Source organism: Myxocyprinus asiaticus, chromosome 25, assembly GCF_019703515.2.
Source record: "Myxocyprinus asiaticus isolate MX2 ecotype Aquarium Trade chromosome 25, UBuf_Myxa_2, whole genome shotgun sequence".
NCBI lineage: Eukaryota > Metazoa > Chordata > Actinopteri > Cypriniformes > Catostomidae > Myxocyprinus > Myxocyprinus asiaticus.
The window spans coordinates 37097453-37117386 of NC_059368.1; the positions used below are offsets into that span (position 1 = coordinate 37097453).

Consider the following 19934-nt stretch of genomic DNA (forward strand, 5'->3'; position numbering starts at 1 on the left):
GAAAAAAAATGTTCAGAACTTCTTAAACTACTTCAAAGTGTTCTCATCAAAAAATCCTCCACGTGCAGCAATGACAGCTTTGCAGATCCTTGGCATTCTAGCTGTCAGTTTGTCCAGATACTCAGGTGACATTTCACCCCACGCTTCCTGTAGCACTTGCCATAGATGTGGCTGTCTCGTCGGGCACTTCTCACACCTCTTACAGTCTAGCTGATCCCACAAAAGCTCAATGGGGTTAAGATCCATAACACACTTTTCCAATAATCTGTTTTCCAATGTCTGTGTTTCTTTGCCCACTCTAACCGTTTCTTTTTGTTTTTCTGTTTCAAAAGTGGCTTTTTCTTTGCAATTCTTCCCATAAGGCCTGCACCCCTGAGTCTTCTCTTTACTGTTGTACATGAAACTGGTGTTGAGCAGGTAGAATTCAATGAAGCTTTCAGCTGAGGACATGTGAGGTGTCTATTTCTCAATCTAGAGACTCTGATGTACTTATCCTCTTGTTTAGTTGTACATTTGGCCTTCCACATCTCTTTATGTCGTTGTTAGAGCCAGTTGTCCTTTGTCTTTGAAGACTGTAGTGTACACCTTTGTATGAAATCTTCAGTTTTTTGGCAATTTCAAGCACTGTTAAGCTTTCATTCCTCAAAACAATGATTGACTGATGAGTTTCTAGAGAAAGCTGTTTCTTTTTTGCCATTTTTGAGCTAATATTGACCTTAAGACATTCCAGTCTATTGCATACTGTGGCAACCCAAAAACAAACACAAAGACAATGTTAAGCTTCATTTAACGAATCAAATAGCTTTCAGCTGTGTTTAGGGTTGCCACTTCTGAAGTTTTAAAATAAGGGACACTTAAATGGGGGATCACGGCCCCTAACCACATCCTCCACAGTTTTAGCAAAAAATGCGTTGTTAATATGTGTTATTAATAAAAAAAAAAAAAAAATGATACCCTCTCTTATATGCTGAAATTAGAACTTTCCTGACCCCTGACTTGTAAAAAAAAAATCTTTTATATGTTACAAATAAATGTATTTGTATCTTTCCGATTATTTGTCTCCTTTATCTTATGTATACATTTTGGTTGGTTTATACCTATTTTTTTCCCTTCACCTGTACTTGTCTTTATGACTCAGTGATTGTATTCATACATTGTTTGATCTTATTGAACATTTATATAGAAAAAAATCCACAGTTGTACTACCATTTGTGGACTTTTCCATAGGCACATTTTCCAACTTATATCGATGTTAAATTAGCAATCTGGAACGATTTCACCCTGACGCTATCTGACCAGCAATACGGGACATAACTCATAATTTTATCTTTAAATACGGGACGATCCTGTATTTTACCGGACGGGTAAGATCTGTACATTATTTCAAACTTTTGGTCGCCAGTGTGTGTGTGTGTGTGTGTGTGTGTGTGTGTGTGTGTATGTGTATATATATATATATATATATATATATATATAGCCTATAATTAATGAGATTCAGAAAAATTACAATATCTTGAATCTCCAGCACCATCCGCCCCCATTTCTGCAGTTACTCCTCCCACTTTACCCCATTTCTTTCTGTCTCTTTTATTACGGGCATTATCTTCTGTTGCCCACGCTATTTTCTGTTGCACTTGTCTTTTTATACGGGTGTGTGATTATTCTTCATAGCGATCATGGCGTACACCCTGCAGAGCGGCACTAAGAAGAAAGTTTGTTATTATTATGACGGTAAGACGCTTCGGTTCCGTTTAATAATCCAAATGAGCTCATTCCCGTCAACATTTAACCCAACGCTTTCCAAACGAACACTGTCTACAATATAGCCGGATGAAATGTGATCTAATCTGTCTTATTTTACATGTCTGCTGAGTACTGGTCCAGTAGAGTTTATCATGCGAGTTTATGAATGAAGTTGTTGCTCGGTTAGCACGTATGCTAGCGGAGCTGCTTTGTGTCTCCGGCATCTTAATAAGACAGTAAATTAAGGCTCTGGAAAACTTAGATCTGTCTCCATATGATTGCACACTGTTATGGGTTACTACACTTAGTGAACGCGTGGGGTTTTAAAATCTTTATGAACAGGCGTGATAAGTGTGAAAGTGTACAAATAAGTTTAAATCATATTGCCGCCAGGGCCTGCGCAGTGATACGGGTATTGCGCATGCGCAGACTCAATTATTCGTGAATTACATCACTGATCAACTGGATTGTCTTGTTTATAGTGATTTGCGATATACGTGTTTTAATTTGTTTCCTTAATAATTATGGCTCAGCGTTTTAGGAAAAGGAAAACCTGATGGCTTTATTGGCTATGGATTTAAAGAAAGAAAGCCCAAGTTTAACTTAAGAGTTCACTCACTGAAAGAAAATAGAGCATTGTATAATTCTAATTTATGTTGTGTATGGAAATTGGTAAGATCTTATTTAATAGATGTTTCTGTTATCAGTATAAGCCTACATTTAGTAGTTACGCTTGGCTTTGAACGGATCCTTCAGCTATTGATCTCTGTGTGCAATATATATATATATATATATATATATATAAGTATTTTTGAAACCACTCATCCAGTAATTGTGGAGAAGTACTGGAGGTTGGACTATTCGTAAAAAGGTGTGGGAACTGGGAACCCTATGGGATCTGTTTGTTTTCTGATGCACTGTATAAAATATCTATATTCTTCCATCTCCAGGGGATATTGGGAATTATTACTATGGACAGGGTCATCCAATGAAGCCCCACAGAATCCGCATGACTCATAACCTCCTGCTGAACTATGGCCTGTACAGGAAGATGGAGATTTATGTGAGTTAAAGAAGCCAGTGTGATTCCTTGAGATGAATAATTAAAAGGAAAAATGTGTGTACGGTAATGCATTTTCAGTGGATGCCTACAGGGCAAGGATCAGCTTTACCGTGAGTGTGTTTACATGCACTTTAAAAGTTCGATTTCAGTTGGGCTAAAGCAATAATTCCTCTGTTTAAAATGTCATGTAAACGTGTAGGAATGGGCGATATGACGAGGTTATATATATATATATATATATATATATATATATATATATATATATATATATATGTGACGATATAATGTGTCAATCGATAGAGATTTTGTTTTAGTAGTTTACATACACCTTAGCCAAATACATTTAAACTAGATTTTTAACAATTCCTATTTTTCATTTAATCGTAGAAAAAATTCCCTGTCTTAGATCAGGTAGGATTTATTTTAACAATGTGAAATGTCAGAATAATAGTAGAGAGAATGATTTCTTTCGTTCATCACATTCTCAGTGGGTCAGAAGTTTACATACACTTTCTTAGTATTTAGTAGCATTGCCTTTAAATAGTTTAACTTGGGTCAATTGTTTTGAGTAGCCTTCCACAAGCTTCTCACAATACATTTCTGGAATTTTGACCCATTCCTCCATACAGAACTGGTGTAACTGAGTCAGGTTTGTTACCTGAGTCCTTGCTCGCACACGCTTTTTCAGTTCTGCCCACAGATTTTTTTATCGGATTGAGGTCATGTCTTTGTGATGGCCACTCCAATACCTTGATTTGTTGTCCTTAAGCCATTTTGCCACAACTTTGGAGGTATACTTGTGTATGTATGTACCTCCATTTCAGTACATCTCCTATCAGAAGCTAATTGGCTAACTGTCTAAAGGCTTGACATCATTTTCTGGAATTTTCCAAGCTGCTTAAAGGCAGAGTTAACTTATTGTATGTAAACTTCTGTCCCACTGGAATTGTGATATAGTCAATTAAAAGTGAAAATCGGTCTGTAAACAATTGTTGGAAAAATTACTCGTGTCATGCACACAGTAGATGTCCTAAACGACTTGCCAAAACCATACTTTGCTAATATGAAATCTGTGGAGTGGTTAAAAAATTAGTTTTAATGACTTCAACCTAAGTGTATGTAAACTTCTGACTTCAACTCTATATTGTGTATATCGCGATATGTAAATATCCATGTGTACAGCGTGGACTTATCTATCAGTGGGTAGGGCTTCACATGAGACTGAGAGAATTTAAGAAACATTGAGTTTTTATGGCATTAAAACATTTTCGGTGGCCACCCAATCAAATTCAGTAACATTCATCTCGCGTTCGGCGCTTCATCTGACACACTCATCTGTGTTTCATGAGAGTGTTGCGTGCGCTTTCTCTGGAGCACACAAGTGTGCGTGAGTCCAGCGGGATTCTCGATGTTTACAGGAGAGCAGCACAGAGCAGGATCACTCATGCTACTCAATCATTTTTGACCTAGGAAAACCCTGAGAGAAAAAAACATCTAAATAGAATGGGACGACTCCCAAATAAGTTTTCTTGTTATTAAAACAGGTGCAATATCTGTGGTGTTGGTTCACAAAAGCCAACACGGAGCAGAAAAATGTAATCTGCAAACTGTCAAAATACAAGCAATTTGTTTTACCTCCTCAAAATGAAGCACGCAAAAGGATACTATGAAAGCTAAAAAAATGTGCTTTGCATTAATTCAGTCTTTTTTTTTCTTCAAGAAGTGTTTATATTTATTTAATATTTATTTTCTGCAAAAAGTGTTTATTGGATTTAAAAAAAAAAAAAAAAAAAATATATATATATATTTATGCATTATTTTCTTTGTTTCATTGCTTTGGAATGATCTTGAGTCTCTTGAGAAAAGTTTATAATAATAAAAATATTGATCAACAACATATCAGGCTAAAATGTGGCATAATGTGATATTTAGTATTATGAGAAGAATGATTTAAACCAAGTTGAGTTTTTTATTTTTATACATGGACTATTATCAATTTCCAAATAAAAAGAAAATTACATAAGAGGAAGTATTTAATTCACTGACAGGATTGTCCAACAATAGGCATCACAATATGGTTATTCAATGTAGGGGTGGGTGGGTAAAAATATTGTTTTTCCGATGCATCGCGATCTTCATTTGAAAGATATTGATTCTTAAATCCCAAGATCGATCTTTCAACTAATGTGCAACCCTCTACTACAATGAGAGGAAATCACTTGCATTTGCAACCAAATTTCGCACTATGCGACTAAAGTGAATTTATGTGGCAGCTGGCTGGTAAATGTTTACATTTCACTCACCAGTAATTGTGTAGTTTAGTCGTGAAGTGTTCAGCAGCGAGATCCTTTCACAGTGTGTTGAGAGTAAAAGTTGTTCCGTGTAATGTGTGTTCAAGGACGAGATCCATGCGACCCATTTGTCTCTTTTAATACCCTTTCTGTTCTTAACAGTCAGTTGTTGATCAAAAACAACTACAAAAAAACATTTAATCCTAATGCATTGCACATTCAAGTCCTCTTGCGCTCATTTAAAGGCGCTGTTTAGAGAAATGCAGTTTTTTGTTAAAGAGACAGTACCGGTTTTACCCACGCATTGAACAAATCTATGTAAATACTTATAAATAGCGCAATTTAATGATAAATTTATTTGTTCATTTTTAAAAATCCAAAATGTGACCAAAATGATGAAAAAGTAATAAAATATTAGTTAATAATTATGCAAAATCGAATTAAAGGACCTAAATAATACGACTGTCGCTCGACTCCGTCCAGCATGCACATGCTTACATTTTAGGTCATTAATTACTACACAAATACAAGTATATTTCTGCCTTACTTTGCTCTGTTGCATTTGAATGTATTGTTCTATTGTTTGTTCCAGCTGATAAGGCCTGTGTCCCAGTGAGTCCTGCCTTGTGTTCCGTCTAATGATGTCATTGCAGGGCTTGTTTGTAGTTTTGATAACCATGTGACTTAAGTCAGAGGATCTGGACACCAGTTTATCTAAAGAGGAGACTCACCCTTGACCCATTTCTGCTTACTAACTTGACTCGGTGTCTTAAAAATATAATCTTTTGAATGATTGCATTCACGTAGTGAATACATATACAGTGCATCCGGAAAGTATTCACAGCACTTCACTTTCTCCACATTTTGTTATGTTACAGCCTTATTCCAAAATGGATTAAATTAATTATTTTCCTCAATTCTACAAACAATTCCCCATAATGACAACGTGAAAGAAGTTTGATTAAAATCTTTGCAAATTTATTAAAAAGAAAAAAAAAAAAAAAAAACAACACTTGAACATAACTATTCACAGCCTTTGCTCAATACTTTGTTGAAGCACCTTTGGCACCAATTACAGCCTCAAGTCTTTTTGAGTATGATGCTACAAGCTTGGCACACCTATTTTTGGGCAGTTTCTCCCATTCTTCTTTGCAGGACCTCTCAAGCTCCATCAGGTTGGATGGGGAGCGTCGGTGCACAGCCATTTTCAGATCTCTCCAGAGATGTTCAATCGGGTTCAAGTCTGGGCTCTGGCTGGGCCACTCAAGGACATTCACAGAGTTGTCCCGGAGCCACTCCTTTGTCATCTTGGCTGTGTGCTCAGGGTCGTTGTCCTGTTGGAAGATGTTCCTTCGCCCCAGTCTGAGGTCCAGAGTGCTCTGGAGCAGGTTTTCATCAAGGATGTCACTGTACACTGCTGCATTCATCTTTCCCTCGATCCTGACTAGTCTCCCAGTTCCTGCCGCTGAAAAAAATCCCCACAGCATGATGCTGCCACCACCATGCTTCACTGTAGGGATGGTATTGGCCAGGTGATGAGCGGTGCCTGGTTTCCTCCGGACATGACTCTTGCCATTCAGGCCAAAGAGACCAGAGAATTTTGTTTCTTATGGTCTGAGAGTCCTTTAGGTGCCTTTTGGCAAACTCCAGGCAGGCTGTCATGTGCCTTTTACTGAGGAGTGGCTTCCGTCTGGCCACTCTACCATACAGGCCTGATTGGTGGAGTGCTGCAGAGATGGTTGTTCTTCTGCAAGGTTCTCCTCTCTCCACAGAGAAACGCTGGAGCTCTGTCAGAGTGACCATCGGGTTCTTGGTCACCTCCCTGACTAAGGCCCTTCTCCCCCGATCACTCAGTTTGGCTGGGCGGCCAGCTCTAGGAAGAGTCCTGGTGGTTCCAAACTTCTTCCATTTACGGATGATGGAGGCCACTGTGCTCATTGGGACCTTCAATGCTGCAGAAGTTTTTCTGTACCCTTCCCCAGATCTGTGCCCCGATACAATCCTGTCTCAGAGGTCTACAGACAATTCCTTGGACTTCATGGCTTGGTTTGTGCTCTGACATGCACTGTTAACTGTGGGACCTTATGTAGACAGTGGGACCTTTCCAAATCATGTCCAATCAACTGAATTTATCACAGGTGGACTCCAGTCAAGTTGTAGAAACATCTCAAGGATGATCAGTGGAAACAGGATGCACCTGAGCTCAATTTTGAGTGTCATGGCAAAGGCTGTGAATACTTACGTACATGTGATTTTTTTTTAATTTTTTATAAATTTGTAAAGATTTCAAACAAACTTCTTTCATGTTGTCATTATGCGGTATTGTTAGTAGAATTTTGAGGAAAATAATGAATTAAATCCATTTTGGAATAAGGCTGTAACATAACAAAATGTGGAAAAAGTGAAGCGCTGTGAATACTTTCCGGATGCACAGTACATATGTATGTATATACATATATATCATCATTATTATTATTATTATTATTTATTTATTTTCACAAAATGGCTACCTACATGTTGGTTACACCACATGATTTTGATTTGGTGGACAAACATTTTTAAAATTTGTATCATATTTTAAAGTAAAAAAATTTCACTGCTATTTTTTAGGATATATAAATAAAAGAATATTCTGCATTACTCGTGCCAACATTCCTTTTTGAATTTGTATTGAACCCAGAACATTTGTGTCTTTCTGTGTGTAAATGCACAATGCATATTATGTCTATTTTACTTTTAACACAGTTTGCATGTGAACCTTAACCCTTGTCTTTGTGTATAATTTCATGAATAATAATAATAACCCACATTATTTAATTCTACACACTAAATGCTTAAATGAATGTCCTTTTCCTACACCTTCTTTGGTGGATCACTCACTTTTATTGTGTGACTTGTAAGAACACAAGAGAAATAGGTGACCTGTCTTTAATCCGATAATGTGCTTTGTGACCTTCCAGAGACCCCATAAAGCCATTGCAGAAGAAATGACCAAGTACCACAGCGATGACTACATCAAGTTTCTGCGCTCCATCCGTCCAGACAACATGTCAGAGTTTAGCAAGCAGATGCAACGTTGTAAGTCTGTTACAAAAAAAACTGTACTGTAATATTCACAACATGCATGAGGATTAAAATTCTCTGCAATATTTATCATAGAATTAGAATTGTCTAGAATTTAGGAATATCAGTCTCTTGTGTATGTGCTAAGTTTGCTCATGTGGATATGTCTGATTAATATTAGTAATTTGATGTGTGTTTGTTTAGTTAATGTTGGAGAGGATTGCCCAGTCTTTGACGGTCTATTTGAGTTCTGCCAGCTCTCCACTGGAGGTTCTGCAGGTGAGTGACTGCTATTGTGGTACATTCTTTTTAATGACTGTCTGTGTCCATGCACATTTTCTTAGTGGTAGTAGTTGACTGAAATAAAATATCATAAAAAATAGCAACACTGTTGAATATCAGCTGATGCTGATATTCTAAAAGGGCTAAAAATCAGTATAGATCACTAGTCCATGTACCTGATTTTGTGAGGGCTCATTGAAAATAAGAATACGAGTGTTGCAAGTTCTCTAATGGAGTAGTCTCTTTTTAATCACCTTTTTCTCTCCTTCACGCTCCTATATATACAGCTGGTGCTGTGAAGTTGAACAGGCAGCAGACTGACATTGCAGTAAACTGGGCCGGTGGTCTTCATCATGCTAAGAAATCAGAAGCATCAGGATTCTGCTACGTCAATGACATTGTTCTCGCCATTCTGGAACTGCTCAAGTGAGCTATCTGTCAAACTGTCACCTTTTTCTTTTAGATTCTGGTTAATTTTAAAGGGGTACAGTAGTTCACACAAAAAATAAAAATTCTGTCATCATTTACTCACCCTCATGCCATCCCAGATGTGTATGACTTACTTCTGCAGAACACAAATATTTTTAGAAGAATACCTCAGCTCTGTAAGCCCTTTCAATGCAAATGAATGGTGCCCAGAACTTTGAAGCTCCAAAAAGCATATAAAGGCAGCATAAAAGTAATCCTTCATAGGATTTGATTGTAAAAGCAAGACTCCAATGGTTTAGTCTGTCTCTTCTGAAGCGATATGATAGATGTGGGTGAGAAACAAATCAATATTTGAGTTTTTTTTCTATAAATCGCCACTTTATCTTCCATACTCTTTTTGTGATTTGAATTCTTTGTGCATAACAACTGTTCCTTTAAAGGTTATAGTTCACACAAAAATTAAATTGTGTCATTTACTCAACCCTCACATATCGTTACAAACCCGTTTCACTTTGGTTCTTCTGTGGATCACAAAATGAGATGTTTGTCTCAGTCACCATTCACTTTTACTGCATCTTTTTCCAGTGCAATTAAAGTGAATGGTGACTGAAGCTGTCAGCCCATAACATTCTGCATATCATTTGCTTTGTGCTCCACAGTAAAAATACAATCATACAGATTTGGGGCAACATGAGGCACGAGTAAATGATGACAGAATTTTCATTTCTAGGTAAACTATTCCTTTTAACAGCGTTACTAACTAGCACAGACTTCTAAACATTATTATACTTTACAGGCAGTGTTTATAAAGCTTTTTTGTTTTTTTGGTTTGGATCCCTGTTGTCGGTTAAAACTTCCTCCTCATTCCTCCCAATCATGTGTTTCTCACAGGTACCACCAGAGGGTGCTGTATATCGACATTGATATTCATCATGGTGATGGCGTGGAGGAGGCGTTTTACACCACTGACCGAGTGATGACGGTGTCCTTCCACAAATATGGAGAATATTTTCCTGGCACAGGAGACCTGCGGGTGCGAGGCAGTCTCTCATGATACAGTACTGTCAGGGTGGAAAGAGCAGTCTTAAGGGAAAAAACAGCTAGGGAGACATTTTAAAATAGTCAGCAATCAGAAGTCATCTTTTTCATTGCTTTTGTACGTAATGATCATTGTTTCTCTTTTTATCCATATCAGACTTCTAAATGTGAAGATTAGAAAAGATTCCTGTGGCTGCAGTGTTTATGTTAAAGAATTAGTTGAAAAAAATTTTTTTCTGTCATTTACTTACCCTCACATTATGCTAAACCCATATGACTTTCTTCAGTGGAATGCAAAGGGAGATGTTTGGCAGAATGTTCAGTCTCAGTCATCATTCACTGTCATTGAAAGGAAATCAAATGCAATTATAGTGAATGGTAACTGAGGCTATCAGTAACTAAAATTCTGCCTAACATCTCATTTTTTGCTCCACGGAAGAAAGCAAGTCATACCGTTTTGGAATAACATGACGGCAAGTAAGTGATTAAAGAATTTTCATTTTTGGGGTGAACTATCAATTTAATTTATTATGAATGACATAAAAAAAACCTCTGGAGTTTACAATGTTTTTCTGCTGTTTATTGAGTGTTTGTTCTATGTTTTGCAGGATATTGGTGCAGGAAAAGGAAAATACTATGCAGTAAACTTCCCTCTGAGAGATGGAATTGATGATGAGTCATATGAACAGATATTTAAACCTGTGAGTGTGAGCTTCTGGTGTTCTGTGTGTGTAATCTAAATTCAGCCAGGTCTGTATGTGTGCTTCATCTTACATCAGACCAATAGATGTTTGCATTAGGGTTGTTACTATACCAAAAATTATATTACAAAATTTCCAATAGCAATTTTCACAGCAAAAAGGAATATACTATGGAACACCCTTTATTTAAAGAGTAAATTATTATAAATGTTAACTAATTTTGGTTTCTCAAAGTCCCAATATATCTCAAAGGTGCTGAAATTTTGGTTTGTTTGTTTTTCATTATTAAAGTAAACAGCCAGTATAAAAATGAAACTATGGATTATTCAAAAGAATGAAGATACATTTATTCATTTAGCTGAGGAATACAGCAAAAAGCGATTCATCCTAAAGAGGCAGTTATATGAAAAGTGCGGCAATACAAAGTTTCGGTTTGCTCAAATTACAAGTAGAGGAAGATGAGAGATAGTGGTGAAAGAAGAATAGATTTTTTTTTTTTTTTATCCTTGTGTAGTATAGATTTGGGTAATGTGTTTATATTTCCCCTCAATATGGGAGAAAACGCATGTTAGGGCATAAAGATAGGGGATACATTTGTTATAAGTTGACAGTTTCATGGGAGAAATTCAGCAAGAAAAGGTAAGACAGAAGAGTAAAAGAATCTGTATATAAAGCTGTATATTTTTCCAGGTTGCTTACCATAAAAGAGGATGGGGTCAAAATGAACCTACACATCACCGATATAGTCAAAATGTATACAGGAATATTGAAAACTCTGTTACTTCTGAAGTACTTATTTATGTGTTCTTCTAATAAATCAAGGAATAGTCAGTAAAATAAAATTAGCGTATTTTTAAGAGATGGCAAAGTTGCTGTGGGGTCAATTTGAACCCAAACATAACAGAAGGGTTAAGAAGCAGAAAGACAGTTAGTTAGTGCATTAATAGGATTGGGTCAAGTGCTTACGGCTAGCTAGAGAATCTGCTGCTCTGGTGGAGTTCGAAAGGTCATTTTACCAGTGAGGAACAGTGAAAGTCCGGGAAAGCTTTTTTTTTTTTTTTTTTTGCCTCTGAGATGGCACCACGAGGCACCGCTCACCCACTGATCACAAGCTTCTGTAACGCAAATAGAGTTGAATTTGTGAGTGTAGATCGTGGGTGCAAAGCTAGTGGCTGATTTAAATGCGAGCATCAATGCCTTGAATTTGCAGCCAGTGCAGTTTAATGAGGAGAAGCGTGAGGTGCGCTTTCTTGGGCTAGTTCAAGGCCACATGCGCCGCCGCGTACTGGATCAGTTACAGAGGTTTGACTGTTCATGCAGGAAGGCCTGCCAGAGGAGCATTGCAGTAGTCCAGTCTTGAGATAACAAGAGCCTGGCAAGGAGTTGTGTAGAATGCTCTGATAGGAAAGGTCTGATCTTCCTACTGTTGTTCAGTACAAATCTGCATGATTGGGCTGTCTTTGCGATGTGGTCTGTGAAGTTCAGCTGATCGTCAAACACAACCCCAAGATTTCTGGCTGTCCTGGATGGTACAATTGTTGATGAGTCTTTGCTAGGTTCAGTTGGAGGTGATGTTCTTTCATCCAACATGAGATGTCTACCAGGTACAAACAGATACGAAACAGTTACAAATTACAATACAAATTAAGTAAACCATGCTTGGGTTTTTTCAGGTAGCTGACAGCAGAATCAAGGATTTAAATGTCACAAACATTAAAAAAGGAAAAAAGTCAAATGTAAAATAAAACTACTTAAATAATGAGATATTAAAAAAGATAACAGCTTGTGTTTATAGCCTATAGACTAGGCTTTCTCAATAAAAAACTCAATGAAGGACATTCCTAGTATGCATGTTTGACATCCCCAGTGGTGAACGTTTGTGAACATGTAATGTCTAAAGTGACTGGCAGCGCCTGGCCAGTGCAGTAGTTCTGCAGTGGTGTTTTGATAAAACTGGTTGTATCTGTGTGTGCAGGTGATGTCTAAAGTGATGGAAATGTACCAGCCCAGTGCAGTGGTGTTACAGTGTGGTGCAGACTCTCTCTCTGGAGACAGATTGGGCTGCTTCAACCTCACCATCCGCGGTAAGCAGCCTGATATCTCTCGAGTGTCCAGCAATATTCTGCTGTGTTTAGGATTGGGAATCGAGAACTAGTTTCCCAGGATGTTAGTTGTTTTCCTCAAAAGTACTAAAATAATTGTTAAAGAATCAGAATCATGAAGTGGAATCAGAACTAGAACTACTACCATTGAAGGATAATTATTGAGTTTGATCATTTGAATAGGTCGATATTCCTAAATTTCTCTGTTTTAATGACACATTTCATTTATTATCACTTTTATGCAGCGCGTTCTCATTTCTGAGTTTATACAATCTGAATTCTTCTCAGGCCATGCGAAATGTGTGGAGTACATAAAGACGTTTAACCTGCCGTTGCTGATGTTGGGTGGTGGGGGCTATACCATCCGTAACGTTGCTCGCTGTTGGACATACGAGACAGCCGTGGCTTTGGACACAGACATACCTGATGGTACAAACATGGTTGTGCTTCTGTCTTGTTCAGTAGATCTCTGTATACTCTTTTCTGGGTATAAATGTATTTACTTTATTTGTGTCTGTTTGTAAATAATGGATTCTCTCTGTCTCACTCTATAGAGCTGCCATATAATGACTATTTTGAGTATTTTGGTCCTGACTTCAAACTGCACATCAATCCGTCCAACATGACCAATCAGAACACACATGAGTACATGGACAAGATCAAGTATGTATTGCTTTTAAACATGAATCCAAAAGGATGTTAGAACCAGAGGTTGTGCTACAAATCATCTTTACACGTTAATTTGACTGACTGCAAGTCTACAAGTGCGCAATTGTACGGGGCCTTTGCCGTATTTTCCGCATCATAATGTTCCACACATACTGCGTAGGGGGATGCAGTAACGTAGAGCTACAGTGGGATAATAAGCAGTTTTTATTGGCTGCCACGGATCCCTTACCCTCGGTCAAACAGGAGAAATGATGCAAAGGCATTTTTCTATAAAAATGAAAAAGCATTCTTTTTCTCCCAATTTGAAATGCCCAATTCCCAAAGTGCTCTTAAGTCCACGTGGTCGCGTAGTGATTCGCCTCAATCCGAGTGGCGGAGGACGAATCCCAGTTGCCTCCGCGTCTGAGACCGTCAACCTGTGCATCTCATCTGTGCAGCTTGTTGAGTGCGTTGACACGGATACACAGCGCGTGTGGAGGCTTCACAGCATCCACGCTCAACTCACCACGTGCCCCACCGAGAACGAACCACATTATAGTGGCCACGAGGAGGTTACCCCATGTGACTCTACCCTCCCTAGAAACCGGGCCAATTTGGTTGCTTAGGAGACCTGGCTGGAGTCACTCAGCACACCCTGGGATTCGAACTAGTGAACTCCAGGGGTGGTAGCCAGCGTCTTTTACCACTGAGCTACCCAGGCCCCGAAAAAGTATTCTTAATTATCAGTCAATGTTTTAAAAATTCGGTAAATGGCGGACATTTTTTCAATTAATGCAACCTGGTTAGAACAGATCTAGAGTTACACTTATTCATATAAATGAGTAATCAATTAAAAAAAGCAACTATTTATGTAAATTGTGGCATACACAGCTCAACATACTCAGTATGCCTGTTTAAAACAACAAAAAACACAGATGCCACAGTTTTTTGTTTTGGTCATTTCATATTCGTTAAGAATTCTTTCAGTTAGAGACATAATATTAAGGGTGGCTATTGCTATTTTTATAGTAGTTGATTATTGTCCAGTGCCTGAGCGTGTTTGCTCCGTTTGTGACAGGCAGCGTTTGTTTGAGAATCTACGAATGCTTCCTCACGCTCCTGGTGTCCAGATGCAGGCTATTCCAGAAGACAGCATTCCAGACGACACCGTAGACGAAGACACGGAGGACCCAGATAAACGCCTTTCCAGTAAGATACAGACACAGTCCACTCTCTTAGCAGCTGTCCCATCTAGGAGCAACTTAAAAAAAAAAAAAAAAAAATGTCTTTTGTCGCTCACATTGTTTCTAATTCTGTCATGTTGCAAGATTCCGCTCACTATGAAATCTTATTAGTCCAAAATCAATCTCCACATAGCTGTAAATTTAAGCAGTATCTCACTAGCAAGAGTGCTGCTGTGTCAGCGCCTCTGTAATTTGGTCATTAGCACAAGCAAAACATCTTGTGCTGTGCTTTTTATGACAAAAACTCATTCACTTGAACAAGATGTGTTTTTTACAACAGTTCTATAAACTGTTAATGTTGAGTTAAAAATTTGGCCAGTTAGTATGTATATTTTTTTTTTTTCCGCCACCACGAACAGTTAGTGGACCAGATTTAACTTCAACTTAATCTAAAATGCTCTGATTGACTGATTTTAACCACATAGCAGCAGTATTTAGATTTCAGTGAGAACTGAAACATGTCTTGGATGCAGCTAATACATGCCGGCTTACTCTGAAAGTTTCTCCTTTTATGTGTCCGCATCTAGTCCGTGCTTCTGATAAGAGAATTGCCTGTGATGAGGAGTTCTCTGACTCTGAAGATGAAGGAGAGGGCGGTCGCAGGAATGTAGCCAATCACAAGAAGGGAGCCAAAAGGGCACGTATAGAGGAGGAGAAGAAAGAGGCAGAAGAGAAGAAAGCTGGTAAGAGTTTGATAGAGTTGTGTGTCTGTGAATAGGTTATCTGTTTATACGCAGGGGTTGAATTGGGCCAAAACGGTCCGGAACGGCGTATTGTATTCTCCGATGCAGTTTTTGTTTGATCCATTTCACACATTCCGTCTCTAATTAGCAAGTGCACTTGTTCGAAAATATTTCTAGTTCTTTATGCTTTGCTCTTGTCACTTGCGGACGCTGGTAGAGGGATTCACCAGTGAAAATGCTTCTTCACGCCACATTGAAGAATTTTAAACTCTTTTATAATTTAATTTCATTACAAATAATATTATCAGAATACCATATAGAGTAAAAGGTAGTTGTATAGAAGGTGTCTGATTCCTCTGTTAAGAACAATGTGCATTTACTTTTAAATTGTAACATTATTAGGGGCCTGGGTAGCTCAGTGAGTATTGTCGCTGACTACCGCCCCTGGAGTCGAGTGACTCCAGCCAGGTCTTCTAAGCAATCAAATTTGCCCGGTTGCTAGGGAGGGTAGAGTCACATGGGGTAACCTCCTCGTGGTCGCAATTAGTGGTTCTTGCTCTCATTGGGGCGCATGGTAAGTTGTGTATGTCTCGCGGAGAGTAGCATGAGCCTCCACATGCTGGGAGTCTCCACGGTGTCATGCACAACGAGCCACGTGATAAGTTGTGTGGATTGACGGTCTCAAAAGCGGAGGCAGCTGAGACTTGTCCTCCGCCACGCGGTTACTCACCTCAATCCGGGTCACCACGAGGACCTACTAAGTAGTGGTAATTGGGCATTCCAAATTGGGGATGCAATTTTTTTTTTTTACATAATTAGATTTCAATTTAGCATGTTCTATAAGATGACCCCCAACCTGGAGTAAGAAGAAGGAAACTTGTCCCAGCTGTCATTAGATTTGACAAACTCATTCACGTTTTTTGTCAACTAATGTAAAACACTAAACAAAATATTAATTGTAATGTATTTCCCAATTAATTTGAATAAGGACATGCATAAATAATGACAGACAAATCATTATCCTAGTAAAAATGAATTCCAGTAAAATGTATTCATCTGAAACAAAAAAACTTCAGTGAATTACATACCACACAGGCCTATTACTAAACCCATATTTTGACGACATCACCAATTTGAGGGTTCCCACACCTCCGAAATCGCAATGAACATGTATCCTAGAAGAGATACCACACTTTATTGCAGTTTGTAATGTATACTTTTTTTCCTTTTTCCCAATTCAGAGGAGAAAGAAGAGGAAAACTCAGAAAAGGTTGATGCAAAAAGGTAAGGAAAGCGCACAAAGAATGCAAAAAGGTCAAAAATAAGGCACATGTTCAAATTAAATTGTGCATCCATGTGTTGTGATGACTAGTAAGACTGGTGGGCTTCTGGGGTTTATGCGCCCCTGGTAACCGAAGCAGTCCCATTCATTTTCTCCATAGAGATTTTATAAATTTCTTTTGTAACACTTTACAATAAGGTTCCATTCATTAAAATTAGTTAATGCATTAGGTATCATGAACTATTAACAATATATTTTTACAGCATTTATTCATCTTAATTTATGTTAATAAAAATACAGTTGTTTAGTGTTAGTTCATAGTGCGCTAACTAATACAACTTTGGATTGAAAAAAATTATTAGTAAAGGTTTTCATTAACTTTAAGATTAATAAATGCTTTAAAAGTATTGTTCATTGTCAGTTCATGCTAACTAATGTTAAGTAATGTTAACTGTGAAGTTTTACCAATTCTTCTATTAAGGGTTATGCAATGAACCAAACCAAGTAGCTCCAAGATCAGTCGTATTACAGCATTTGATTATAAGTAAAAATGTGCTTGAAAATCTGAAAACTGGATATTTTAGGAGTGACCGAACTGCTCGTTCCATTGAGGATTGCAAATGGCGTAATCAAATCAGAAACGGTGGTATAATACAAAACAATTGACCTATTGTCAGTGATTAGAAGTCTACCATACTATATATATATATATATATATATATATATGAAGTTTATTGCAAAATATAGTCATACTATGTTGTAAATTCCCCTGCTTGAGCTCCAAGAGCTGAACACCTGTACTATAAACTTTACTAAAGGGTGAATTACATCCACTGTATGTAAGATTAATCAGCTTTATCCACAACGTAAACATTATATTACAACTTACAGTACGTCTGAACAGACAATAAAGCAAATGTGCAAGTTGCAAAGAGGAATTCACAACAGAGTTACTTCTAAAATGGAACAAATACCTTAGTATAATTATTAAATGCTGTCCTTTCAGGAGCTTAGATTTTCAGGACAGTTTTCTCATTGTTTCATCTTACATATTACACATTGATCTTTCACATGTTTGATACGTGTTTAAATAATTTGTAAGTAGTTTATACATTTTTCAGAATATTTGAATGTTTGGGGTAAAGTTTTATCTGTTACAGTTGATACATGGTTTTGTCATTTTGCACATCGTCAACAAATGTTATTTTTTGTTGACTAAAATTATATGCCATTTTAGTGTAAGTGTGAGTAAAAAATGACTAACATTAATAATATGACATGCTAAAATATTTATTGAATTTAAAGGACATTTTCGTCAAAAGAAATTCTGAATCAAAATTAACATGTACAAGAATATATGTAGTCTGGGAGCGTCGGGCGACTAACTCGGTTACGTTATTCACAATGCTTTATGGGGCTGAATGGTCACATATTTTGCCACGATTCTCGTTTCCATTGGTGGTTCTCTATTCAGGATTATGGGTAGTGTAGTTCTTTACTAAATTTGGCAGTTAACCCATTTTCTTAAAAAAAAAAAAAAAAATTAAATCATGCTTGACTTGTGGCTTTTACAGAAGCATAGGATCTGAGAGAAAGAAATGCTTGCCAAGCTTTGATACACACTGAATGAGTGTTTGTGCATTTCATTTTTAATATATTTTTTCACTGATTAAAAACCCTGAGGTATACATGGAAAAACTAACTCAAATCTGTTCCAAAACCTAGCATTTGGTCAGGTCCCGTTAGAAGCGGTTGACCGATATATACCAGAGGCTGATAAGTCGTCCGATATTCAGAATTTTTTCATTATTTGCCGATAAATTTCTGTGTTTGGCCAATTAATCTCATGCCGTAAGTGTGCAGAGAATCGCCTGCTTGCATGTTTAGTAGCCACAACAGACATGTAAACGACCACAGTTCGTTTTGTTATGTGCCACCATGTTACTACAATAATAGACCAGCGTATAACAACGTCTCATTTAACCTATCCTGCCTATCAGAGCTGCAACAGACGCCTAGGAGCTCATGATGTTTAAAGTGCTTGCGTATTTCATTATCCCTCTCCCTCCTCAGCAGTTCCCTCTAACTTGTAAATGCTTTTTGGCAGTTAAACGTAACTAGTGACTTTTTGGCCTATCGGCCATTCTGCTCTCTGAATATCGGCATCGACTTAAAAAGGTAAAAAGATAAGTAAAGGAGATTTTGTCATTCAGGTGGATTAAAGAAGTACCTGAGTGCTGTATGTTTAACCATTGTTCATTTTCCAGTGTGAAGACTGAACAGACGAGCAGTGCCTGAGACAGCCCAAGAGGATGAATGCACTCTATGGCTCCTAGAGCAGAGAGCATTCGGTCACCCTTTTTTGGACTTTACTCTTAAGCAGAACATATTTATTACTCTGTGTAGACGAGTGTCTGTCAGTAAAGTTCCCTTTGTATTATTGTTACCTATAGGATCTTGAAGCAGCTGACAACATTTAGAGCTCTCACTCTGTCTGTCTCCCTCTTTTTCACCTATTATTCCTTCCTCTGAGAAACCTGTTTTTGTCACACTAGGCCACCGGGGGTTATTTTTTTGGAATAAAGTTTGGAATCTGTTTTGTAATGAGAAGTTTTATTAGAGAGCATAATGTGGATGTCCTGATGACATTTTGATTTCATATTTGTTTAAATTTGATATTTTGTATTTGAATAATAAAACATTTTATAATATGTGGTAAAGTCTGTTACTTTGATAACCATGCAAAATCATATTAGGAATACATTCATTCAATTAAAAACAGTGGTGGTAAGTAAACCAAATTAGCATTAACTGTGAGATTTGTTTGGTGAGCCTGACAAGATAATGTAAGAAAAAAATAAAATGCATATATATATATACAGGTGCATCTCAATAAATTAGAATGTCGTGGAAAAGTTCATTTATTTCAATAATTCAACTCAAATTGTGAAACTCATGTATTAAATAAATTCAGTGCACACAGACTGAAGTAGTTTAAGTCTTTGGTTCTTTTAATTGTGATGATTTTGGCTCACATTTAACAAAAACCCACCAATTCACTATCTCAAAAAATTAGAATATGGTGACATGCCAATCAGCTAATCAACTCAAAACACCTGCAAAGGTTTCCTGAGCCTTCAAAATGGTCTCTCAGTTTGGTTCACTAGGCTACACAATCATGGGGAAGACTGCTGATCTGACAGTTGTCCAGAAGACAATCCTTCACAAGGAGGGTAAGCCACAAACATTCATTGCCAAAGAAGCTGGCTGTTCACAGAGTGCTGTATCCAAGCATGTTAACAGAAAGTTGAGTGGAAGGAAAAAGTGTGGAAGAAAAAGGTGCACAACCAACCGAGAGAACCGCA

At 37.6% G+C, this 19934-nt stretch overlaps 1 protein-coding gene across 1 annotated transcript; it reads left to right on the forward strand.

The window, feature by feature from the left end:
- Positions 1 to 1563: 1563 nt before the first annotated feature.
- On the forward strand, positions 1564 to 19283 carry LOC127415833 (histone deacetylase 2). Its single transcript, XM_051654816.1, has 14 exons — positions 1564 to 1731; positions 2694 to 2806; positions 8058 to 8175; positions 8365 to 8439; positions 8730 to 8868; positions 9763 to 9904; positions 10518 to 10610; positions 12586 to 12694; positions 13001 to 13141; positions 13267 to 13375; positions 14439 to 14569; positions 15132 to 15287; positions 16529 to 16571; positions 18837 to 19283. The coding sequence occupies exons 1-14, from the start codon at positions 1677 to 1679 to the stop codon at positions 18865 to 18867; spliced, it is 1455 nt and encodes a 484-aa protein (XP_051510776.1). The 5' UTR covers positions 1564 to 1676; the 3' UTR covers positions 18868 to 19283.
- The last annotated feature ends 651 nt before the right edge of the window (positions 19284 to 19934 follow it).

Excerpts from the sequence above, each read along its gene's own strand:
- LOC127415833 (XM_051654816.1), top strand. The coding sequence starts at position 1,677 with ATGGCGTACACCCTGCAGAGCGGCACTAAGAAGAAAGTTTGTTATTAT. Across the intron at positions 13,142-13,266 it reads GGACACAGACATACCTGATG|AGCTGCCATATAATGACTAT; the intron begins GTACAAACATGG and ends CTCACTCTATAG. Across the intron at positions 13,376-14,438 it reads GAGTACATGGACAAGATCAA|GCAGCGTTTGTTTGAGAATC; the intron begins GTATGTATTGCT and ends CGTTTGTGACAG.